General features: G+C 46.8%; 1 protein-coding gene across 1 annotated transcript in view; it reads right to left on the bottom strand.

The window, feature by feature from the left end:
• LOC144102398 (glutathione hydrolase-like YwrD proenzyme) overlaps window positions 1-11,545 on the bottom strand; it is a 39,650-nt gene that overhangs the window by 7,622 nt on the left and 20,483 nt on the right. The window contains exon 4 of the mRNA XM_077635679.1: window positions 4,803-5,006. Coding sequence (XP_077491805.1) covers window positions 4,803-5,006 — 204 coding nt within the window. The remainder of the gene's footprint in view (window positions 1-4,802; window positions 5,007-11,545) is intronic.

The following is an 11,545-nucleotide window of genomic DNA, read 5'->3' as shown; positions in this document are numbered from 1 at the left end:
TGATACTCCCAAGTGAACCTTCGTTTCGGTCCGTAGGATATAAAAGCGTATCAACGCCTCAAATGCGTCGTGACGGATGAAAGAAGGGTGGATGTGACAGAAGAAAGGAAAAAAGAAGAGCCGTAGTGGAGGTCTCGGGAATATTTTCGACTACCTAGGGATGTTTAACTTGCACTGACATCGCAGAGCGCACGGGCGCCTTTTAGGTTTCGCCTCCATCGAAACGCGGCCGCCGCGGTCAGGCTATTGTCCACTTTATAGGCACAATTTCAGGAGAAATATAGGCTAAAGGGAGACTCTGATTTCAGTACCTATAGCAGGGTGTAGTCATTGTGTGGAATTTTGGATTGGGCCAGCGGCGTCTTCATCCAGGCCTACCTGTCCAGTTTCACCAGCTCCCTCAGCTTGCCAGCGCGCTCCTTCGAAAGGAGTTCTTCTACCGAGCCTCCACAGGCGGTGTCAGCCACGTGCCGTAGTCCGTCGGCGACGGCATGGCGGAGTGCCTCGATCAACACGTGCTCGAAGTCACCGGGAACCTGCCGAAGGCCTGAGAAGTACTCGGACTGATTGCTCAGCCGCTTCAACGTCAGTGGCCAGTAGTTAATGCAAATTCGTATGGTCATAGACTTTCTGAAAATTACCTAGGATAAAGAGGCACCACCGCCCATGCGAGTTTCATGAAGAGCGCTTCGTCCCTTCCTGGGACGCCGGGAAGTGAACACTTCATGCTTCACATGGCTAGTAGTGGGCTGAAAACATGGATTCCTTAGCACAGTCATTGCATGCGCCAAGCTGTTGCCCGCTCTGTTCACTTGTTGAATAGAGCGTTCTTCAGTCCTTTAATTCGTTTAACGGAAGTGATTGTTTGGTATTAGGTACGTATGAGAATTAGCAAAGCATTTTTTAGGTCTTCCTCATCGAAAAATCCTAGTACTACGACTGGAGCCACGTTTTTTGCGAAGCACTGTCAAAGCCAAATACAATGTGCCCACTTCCCCGGCGTTCCCTGAGCGATTGAAGTGGTGCGCCACCAGTTTTCTCTCCTTGTAAGCGTATGAAAAACTTATGCACCTGGTACATGGCATTGTTTACGCGTACCAATTGTATGCGTCAAAGCTTAGGACCCGTGAGGAAACTGCGCTTAAGAGGAAGAAAAGGGCACGAATAAATGCGCGGTAACCCGTACACTCGTTGTTAAAGGCTTCAAGCCTAGTGATCGGTTCTAACAATGTTTGAACAAAAAACGCATCGTTTGAGTGAAAGAGACACCGAACGCTAATCAGCACTATGTTCTTTGTTCAACATTATATTTTAGCAACTGGTTCCTCAGTATACTATTGTTAATTTGGTTCTAAACCCTGCTGCATGCGTGAGCGTTAGAGCTCCACTGGTACCCCAAGTCGGTGGCGTCACACGCCAAATGTCAAGGTTGGTTCACAGAAGAGCCAGCTGCTACCTGTAATTGTCGCCACCTGCCCCCTGGGTTTGAGAGGCATTTATTGTAGAACTTGCAGTCGAAAATGAAGGATGTTTCCCCCTCCACTAGTTTCAGACTTCTGACGTCAGTGACGAAAAAGACTCCGCGGTTAGCGGATGAGAAGTGAATAGCAGTGATGCGGACACTAAAATATTCTCACAACAAAAAATGCGTTAGCATAACCGGATTTTCTGAAAACTGGTAGTGGCTGCGATGCCTGTATAGGTCGCCTTCAGAGGTTTTATAGCTGCATAAAAGCTCTGTTTTAAGTGTGGTACTCCTATTTTTTTAATATAATGAGACAGTCAATTGAGATACCCCCACTTCGATATGTGTTCAGCGTCCCCATTCTGTCAGGGAAGAGTGCAAGGGAGAAAAAGAGGACAGTGAATTAAGAAGGAAAAACTTAGGAGTCTTTTTTACCCGGATTCTTAAATAAGAAAATTCCATATCATTTAGGTTGTCTTATATGGTGTCTACAATGAGCGTCGATTGTTCTTGTGAACAATGTCGTGCAAGAATAGTGGAAAAATATTCGAGAAAAGGACCATTCTTACTGGCTAAAGCCTCCGAACTGAGAGTTCGTGTTGCTGAAGCACGACGAATGCAAGCTGTGTGTTCAAACACGCACGCAATGCAGCAAAATTACGACTTTCAAGTTTTGGCTGCGTGAAAGTATATGTAAACGTGGTTTTGCAGGTTCATTTCCGCACCTGTTATATAGGCGCAAGACTTTTGGTCGGCCGGCGTGTGAAAAATTTTAACTGCCTTGGGTCAGCAATGCCTACCATCTGGGTCGCCGCTGCTGTGCGCCTTTTACAGATGTATGTAGTTGATGCACGGGCTTTGGCGACTAGGAGCAACACTTTCACAAGTAGACGCTATCGATAACGTGAAGAATGTGCCGGTAGCTTTCGCTGCACATGAAAGCGTTTATTATTTATTACGGAGCAAGAAATTGTATTTGGATATCAATAACGAACTTGGTGGCAAAACTGGACAGAGGTTCCAAAAAAAAAGTACCCTCCCACAAGCATCTGTAATGCTTTTGTTGAAGTGATAGTTTCATAACCGTATACAGCGTGCGCCTGTATTCTTTCGCATTGTAAGTTTTCGCAAGGAAGCATTTCCCCTTTATCTAGAACACTGTTTGGGCGTCATTAGAGCCAGAAAATTGTTTCAATGCAAGTAGCAACCACGCGCTCAATAATTATTCGCATTAACCACTGCGACTGCAGAAAGCGAAGTGGGAGTTTCAAAAATCCGAAACGTACGTTGTCTCAGCAAAAGTTGCAATAGCAAACCAAAAAGTGATAATAGGCCTGCGAGAAGGCACGGGTAACTAAGAGATGCCTCATTAGCCTCAGCTGCGGCAAGTGGTCTTGCACCCCACCTTGGGTTTCTCTCGTATACGTGGATTGTCTAATTTTTTGCCCACATCGATCATCTGTAGTATTATCATACACCCACTAGGCCCAACAGAAGTGTTATTGGAGCTAACAAACTATGCCATTTTTAAAGGCGCAGGTCACAGTGGGCGCAGAAATTTTTATTATCTGGACATATTCTTTTGCCCATGCGAGCAGTAAGCTTCACCACCAAAATAGTTACCTGAGCAGAAAAGGGCTCAGGAAATGAAATAACATAACGCTGAGGGCATCATCAAGAGTAACAAGAGAATACTAATAATTTCAACATGCTCTGCAGAGAAACGTAATCGGTAGAAAACACTCACTGGGAAGATTGCGACAAAAAGAAAGATATACATATGGACAGCAGAACATTTATATACTATTATATTTATATACAAATATTTATCCAAATGGCACTTGAAAAGATACGTTAAGGTTAGGCTTCTGCGCCTTTTGTGAAGGCGCTCTGCAACTGCCCCAGTGTTCTTGATAAATTCGTCTTCCTACTGTGTCTAGTGCTGAGACAAATCTCGCGTGTGTGGGGGGGAGGGGGAAGTGTCTGGGTACATCTCTTGAATATGCCTTGAACGCACTTAACTGCTACTGTCAGCCGTGACTCGCATCCTGTGGTCTCCGATATGCCAATCCATCGTTCGAGCTACCGCCTATGTCACCTACCACCCCACCTTCACCCATCAGCAGCATCCGCGGCGAAGACCAATACCAGCACCAAAGAACGCGTAAGTTCACCAACATATGCCATTTTGCAGAATCGGTGGGTCCCGAAGTAATTCCATGGAAACATTTTTGAAGGTGCGTAGAGGACTGGTTGGAACATTATAAACGATTTCTAGCTTAAAACCTCGGGGCCGACGCTGCCAAACTGCGTGATTTCAACTTCAGTCTGGAGAACAGCGCAAGCATCTGATTGCGCGAGTTCCAGCGTCCCCTCCTGCACACATACTCTGATCGTCGCAAGCAGCGCGAACGCCCTCTCCAGTCGCGAGTTCAGCTGCCCGACAAAAACTATGTGATGTATGTAGAAGACAGGACCGCTCACCGACACCTTCTTACAGGATCACTGTCACTGACGCACCTTGGAGGTCAAATCCCTCGAGTATGTTGAGTGCCTCGAGCAGCACGGCTCCCTGGGTGGGCAGTGGGGTGGTGTGAACTCTGACATCGCCACGGTACGTGCTGGACACGGTCTCGACTTCGAGGGGCTCTGTCGAAGCAAGGTGTGCGGCCAGGTCTTTGGTGGAAAGAACACCGCCAGCCTGACGCACGGCGTCCACTATGCTCTGCGCTACAGGACCTTCGTACATAACCCGAGGTCCCTCCTGGGCTAGAGCCTGCGAATCAAGGCCATGTATGCATGAAAGGCAAAGCTCTCAAGAAAGTCCCCCCCTTCCTTCTGTACTGGTAATACCAGGATTACTGGCATTCAAATTACCCTAATGTAACGTAAGCACTGCTACTGCCTATATAATTAAAGATACTGGGAATACCACATTTTGGTTCTGTTTTTTTTCATCCATATAATACACAACAGATCAGTAAGCATTGGTCGCCTCGTAGAAATCACTTTATTCTCGTGAATAATTTTGAATTCAGTCGAATTCTGTCATGTTGCTTCGGTTTCGTCCTCAACAACTGAACGGTGCATATATGAGGTCACTAAATTTCAAGAATTAATTTGCGGTTTCAATAATATATAACAAAATTTACAGTACTATTGGTGTAATTTTTCATGCTTACGTGTTCGTGCTGCGCTCCTATTTTGCGCGGCAAAAAATTTACTTCCACATATTGTTTAGTATTAGCGATTGACCTCTTGTCATATTTTTATTTTTTGTTTGGTTAGGCATGGGTTCGAGACTACTAAGTTACGCATCGGTGCCAACATCACTCACCCTGAGAAGATCAGCCAGAGGTCGGTTTGTGATGATCTGTCCGAGGCTTGGGATCTGGCCGCCCTTGTCCAGGAGGCTTAGGCCACCAGGATTCTTCTGGAGGTATTTATGCTGGAAGGTCCAAACTGCTTGCTTGGAATGATCCATGGGGAAGCCGTGCTCGGCGCAGTGGATGGCAGGGTCAAAAATCTCGCTCAGGCTCAGCTGCGTTGGACCGACAAGAAAATTCACAGCACGGTTACATAGTTTAACGAGAGATACAGCGACAGCTTTCTAGCTTTTTATATTTTAAGGTATGTTGAGGTAGTGAATATGAGAGCGGCTTCATATCTGTATAATTTTAGGGCGGCATTTTAGGGTTACCACATATATTCGTTTTTCGACTAGCCCTGATCTACAGTCCGCCGCTATAGGAGGGCGCCGCCGAGATGACCCCCTTCTCCAACGGCTCGTTTTGCATCAGGTGCAGCAGACGAATCATGCTAGATTCTTCCGCTTCCGCCGTATTCTCTCTCCTCTTAGGCGGGTAAAAACGTTCCGTATGTCTCGCCTGGTAACCACCCTCCGGTTACGCATAAGAAAAAACGTTCCGTATGGCTCGCCTGGTAACCACCCTCCGGTTACAGATCCCTACACTCATCATGTCCTCCTCATTCCACTACAGTCCTCCTCATCGTTCCAGGGCTACTCTCCTGCTTGGCTTGTTCCCTTTGCAAACACCCTCAGTTCGCGCCACACTCTCTCTCCACATCTTCCAAATTTAACGGTAACCACCCTTCGATCAAGTTTTTTCTACGTTCTCGCCACACCCTCTCCTTCCATAGTAACAACCCTCCGAACAGTTCTCATGGCAACCGCTATTCTTATACCGCTTCCTATGCTCTCGCCATACCCTCTTCCATCCACATTAAACCTTATCCTTCCTTCTCCAGCCTTCAGGCGATTCCTGGGGCAACCAACCACCGGGTGATCCTTATGCCTTCGCCATACCTTGTTCTTTCTAGGGTAGCAATTCTCCGGTTACGAACTTCTCCGCTCTTGCCATACCGGCCTCCGTTCACGGTAATTGCCCTTCGTGCGGCTCCCATGGTACCACACAGGCAGGTTACGCCGACAGCTACGACATAAAGTTACAACTACTGCGACACAAAACACACCAACGGGCGCTTGACAGCTGTCGCTGTAAGCACAGTCTGCAAACGTTTGCAGTCGCACCGGTCTCCGCCGATAAAAGTCTATCAATACTGAAAAGACCGCGTCCTGTTTCCGCTGGCGTTCTTTGCTGCGTTCTGTCTCACTGTTTAATGTAGCTTTAACCTAAACTCAATGCACGGCGTGGTTTCTTTCGATAGACACAAAGACGGTACTCTATTGGAGTATTATAATCGGCGATCCGGAGAAAGTTTCCATGCTCTACTAGCCGGAACTCGTGTTTCTTTGGAAGTCTACATATAGGATCTATGGTTGCTTTCGTGGAGTGGGGAGCAGGTCACTTCTTGGCGGATTTCCCAACCTTGAACCACGAATCCACACACTCGACTCTTGTTAAAATCGTCGACTCGCACTGCTTCACACTGTGACGGATTATGAACTGCTTTGTGGATTCAAAGCAATGCTCCGAACCATCTACTGGAATCTTAACAGCTCCAGCTCTGTGAAGGCTGTTCTCCGGGGCAAGGTTCTTTGACAATCCCACATACTGCAGAGGTCCACACTGGACGGAGAGGCAAAGAGATACCGTTTGACTAAGAACAAAACAAATATATGACAAATAAGTCATGAGCCGTATTGTGCATGTGGACTGGCGAGTGGGCGCTCTTGAGAAGGCGATGTTTGCGGTCTTCGAGTTCACCAATCTGTGCCTAGAATGGGCGATTACAATATCTATCTATGCGTCGCTAAGATGCAGTATTTGTCGGGACAATAAGTGCACCAGAGGCCAACAACAACTTCAACCTCTGAACCTTGGTCAGGCAATCTGGTTGCGCTTGGCTGTGCGTATACTTAATGAGCATCCAGACGCTAACAAAAATCTCAACCTCTCAACCTTGGTAACGCAATCTGGTTGCGCTTGGTCATGCTTATAGTTTATGAGCATGTGGTCCGGTGCAATCAGAAAAATTTGACGTTTCACGAAAGGCATGCATCGTTCACTTTTTCACTCCCTCCTTACACCTGTGCACTGTGTCGGAATATACTGAGCTGTAAATTGTCCATTTCACTCCTGCTCTGAGGAACAGTAGAACAGTCTGCGTACTCGCTCACGAACAAAATGGGTAGAAGGGTAGCACCACTTCCTCTATATGTGTACTGTACCAAAGTTGCGGTTTTCAGTCGACAGCACCTCTTGAAAAACTCTACCCTCACTGATCCCGTTGCATAAAAGTAAGAAGACTTCTTTCTGAGCACCAGCAACAAATATGCCTCCGAAAATGCAATATGTAAAAGGTATTCATCATTATCAGCTAAGTGGCGTGTACTTCCAGATAAAGGCCTCCCCTAATTACCTGCTTATAAGGCCTGTGCTCTCAATATGTAACATTTACAGATTTTAATTATAGCTGGACGTATTTTCTGAAACAACCTAACGATGCCTGATGAAGAAAACGGCGGCCATCTGACGGACGCGTCAGCTCTGCGAGGCAGCTATGGCCGTTCTGCATGGCAGCACTCGCCAATTCTTCAAACACGTGGCACGTGTAGCGCGACAGTGCCCTCCTTGAGCTCATTCGTCGATAAAAATACAACTAAAAAGATTAAACAAATCGGGGGCAAATGGGAGGGGTGAGGGCACTATGTACTAAGTATTGACACATATATACAGTAAGAGTCGAGGCCGTAATCCGATATCATATCACGGGAAATCGACGGCCTCTCCACCTTTATTTCGATTAGATTACTTTCTCACAGGCAATCAAAAATGCAGTTCAGGAGATCGCGTTTGAGTGAAACGTAGAGGTCGGCCAGTGAGTACCGCTGTGCAGGAAAGCGGTAAGGCTGAAGTTGTGAAGGCGGGAGCACAGTCGGCAACGCATATTTAGGGAAAATGAAAGGCACAGCGGAGCTTGCAGTAGCGTCTGTTGGCTCAATTCTTTTAGGTCAGCAAACTCGGCATGCACAGACCCTTACAGCTTTGACAGTTTGTCGGACAAAGGCCGGTAATACCACCGCAGATCGGGCTTTCCGGCCGCATGCACTCTGCGTCGGTGATAGCGACGCCGCTGTGGCTGAAAGACTGGGAGCTTCAGAGCAGAATGGGCCCTTCAGAAAGAGAAACGTGCACTAGATGCGCGTGGCCCCGAGTGATAGTGCCCTTTGTGCGTTGTGGTCGGGAATGGCGAAGGCTGCTGTCGGGCACCGTACCAAAAGCCGTGGCGAAACAGTCGGTGGACGTAGGCTTCGGCGTCGCTTGCTGCGGGATGCACTGATGGAACGCCTTAGTCGGACATTTGGCGTTTCTTTCCGCATTTGGCAGTTCAGCGTTGTAATGGCCCGGGCAGGCGCAGTGAGGTCCCTTCCTTGTCGTAAGGATTCGGCAGCGCAGCTTTGTTAAAGGAAGCAGGCGCTGGGAAACCAGAATCCGTAGACGCCTCACCGTCGTGCAGGAGAGCCTCAGCAGATAATCACATAGCAGTGGCGCGAGGTTGGGAGACTGATCTGAATCCAGCAACGCCAAGTAAAGAGGCGCATGGCAACGAGTCCGCGACGGTAGTACGAATGGAAAGCATCCTGGCGTAGGAATGCTCACGCGACAGCAGTGGCTTCGCTTGATCCTTCTTGGAATGCTCAAAATGAAGCTACCGTGCGAACGGGACAAGATAATGTCCGATTACCGCCGCCTTGAGGTCGCCATATAGGGTGACCCAAGAGGTGGCAAGGTGAAACGCTGAAAAATATCAACGGAAGATGGTTCCTGGCGAGGGTACAACCGGATGGCTTCGCGGGTGATGCTGTTGATGTAAAAATTGTTAAAGCGCACTTTTCGGTGCAGCTCAGAGAAACCAGTCTTACTGAACGGCATTAGAAGAGGCTTCTCGTGGCTGGATGGGGCCCCGGTGTAACAAGGCCGCGGCCGAGGTAGCAATTAAATGGCTGCGGAGGTGAAGTCGCCATGGTTTCTTACACCGAATGTCCAGGAATTCGGCGGCCACCAGTTGCGGAGAGCTGTCCACATTTTTTTTAAAGAGCCCCACTATGCCTGCTGAAGAAATCGGCAGCCAGCTGACGGACGCGTCAGCTCTGCGAGGCAGCCATGGACGTTGTCGTCGTTGCTTCTTAAGAGACATGGCTCGTACCACGAAAGAGGATTGGTGAGTGTTCTGTGAGGAGGACCATGAAAAGAGGATAAACTTGTGGCAAGCTAATGAATGTGCTTACTATAATAAATCAAATATTGATTCAAGAGAGAGAAAAGTGTAATCTATTGCAGTTTTGCAAATTTTGAAGGCAATTAGCCATGAAATCTGCCGGTAGCTCCTATACATGTAACCATGGAGGTAATCGCAAATATTATGCAACATAAAACTTCTGGCACTGGCACCGAAGGAGAGAAGCGGGACTGATAAAATAAGTCCCAACTTTGCAATTAGAACTCCTAGATGCGTTTTTTTCCGAAGCGCCTACCTCCGACAGGATAGTAAGAAATGCTCCATTGTGTCTACCTCTCCACAAGCCTCGCAAAGGTTTGTGCGACTGAACTTGCATCTACATAAGTAAAAATTCAGGTGGTGAATCCTGCACGGCATAAGAGTCATTGCTAAATCATGCTGCAGTGATTTACATGCACGAACCTTCTATGGGTGCATGAGATGTTGGTAGGCAGCAGTAAAAAGCACGGGATTGTAGCATGCGACTGATATATATTGATAGCGCTGAAAGCAACGCATCACGAAAAGGATCAGATTAGGGATACTACAAGGGTCAAGTGCACTGGAAGCTGATTTCGATAAGAAGTCTGCTGCATAATTTGCAAGAACGTTGCAGTGACCGGGAACCGAAATGAATCACACCTCTTCCAACCATCGAGGAATCAATGACTTAGTGACCGGATCAGAACAGAATTCCGTGCAGACTCCAAAGCCATCGAAACGGAGAGACGGTATGAGAAAGAGGAGGTGTAAGACTTTGGAGGCAATTTTTGAAAAGAGCAAGCCCCAAAGCAATAAAGCAAATACCGGTGTGTAATCCAGGACACGAAACGAAAAGTTCCAAGAGGGAGCCTATGAATAAACTTCAACCGCTTCATTCTGGACAGTTCCAGACGCATCAACCGCGATCACAGAGTGGCGCAACGAATTGTCAGCGTGATCACAAAGGAGGCTCGTTAGTAGCCTGGAAGACAGCTGGGTGCTCAGCATTGGGTGGAAATATAACCAAAATTATGATCCATAATAAACGCTGCGTAACCAATTCGATGTAAAGAACTGAGATCCACACCAATGTTCTAAAAAACGTTTTGTGTAAAAACAACCTGAAGGATAAGGAATTTTGGCCAATGATGAGTGGGAAAGAGAACTGGGTGGGAAACACAAATAGGTGTAGCCATACCAGGAGCACACGGAAATGACTGCATGAAAGTTCTGACAGTTATAAGACGAAAACCGGAGTTAAGCTGAGCATAACAGCCACCAGGTACAGAACTGTGGTGGAAACTTATTGAAGGAGACAGGTAGAAGCACAGAGCGCGCGTTTCGAATAGCAGCAACGAAGGAAGCTTATATTTAGAGCAACCAGAAAAGAGAATACAGCCGAAGTCTAGACCTGGTTAGATATAGACCTTGTAAAGAAGTATAAACGTAACTCGGCGCTTTCCAAATTTCCTATACCTTATTTCTGGTAGCCTACCAAGTGCGCGCTCACCTTTCCAAACTTTGGTCTTGATTTCCGGCCGCCAACCCATGCAAGCGTTGTAAGTAACGCCCAGATACATCAGAGTTTACACTTGTGGCATTTTGTCTAAGCGATAGTGTAACGACAAATGTAAGGGCGCGTTGGATTGAAAAACTTGAGCACTCCTTGTGCACATTTCAAACCAAAGTAATGTTATGCAGCCAAAACTGGAATGCATTGAGGTGATCCTGGAGTAATTGATAGACGGATGAATATCTCTTGCCGAGGAGAAGAATGCTGCGTGATTTGCTTATACATAAGCAGCAACATCAGGCTGACCAGGAATATCACTCACCAATATACTGAAAAGGAGTGGCAATAGCACAGAACCCTGCGGCACACCACTGGTTTGAGCATAGATATCCGAGGTAAAAGAGCCGTCTGTGCAAAAGGATTGCCGATCTTTTAAATACTCATCAATTCCCGCTTTAATGAATGAATGTATGAATGAATGAATGAATGAATGAATGAATGAATGAATGAATGAATGAGCTTTAATTTCAGCTTTTGTTGCGAAAAAAGCTGTTGATGACGACCGCTTCATGAGCTTCGTCACGCATAAAATTAAACAGTCAGTAGTTGAACTTGATGCGTTATACAAAGGAGAACACTAAGTACTGTAGCGAGGAACATAATACATTGTGAAATAAGGCAAGCGAGGAATGGAAAATGTTGAAGTACATTTCCACTGAATCACATGTACAACGTAATCAAGGAATATTTCCCGAAGTGCAGAAAGAGATATTTTGTTTAGGTTCATGTAGACAGCAGTGTTAAAACATTCAGGCACAATATATCTCATCTACATCTAGGCAGTCCAGATTTTGCATTGTCTCTGGTTGTGTACAGTGTTT

The sequence above is a fragment of the Amblyomma americanum genome, chromosome 8, assembly GCF_052857255.1.
Source record: "Amblyomma americanum isolate KBUSLIRL-KWMA chromosome 8, ASM5285725v1, whole genome shotgun sequence".
Lineage (NCBI taxonomy): Eukaryota > Metazoa > Arthropoda > Arachnida > Ixodida > Ixodidae > Amblyomma > Amblyomma americanum.
This window is presented reverse-complemented; position numbering and strand designations above follow the sequence as displayed.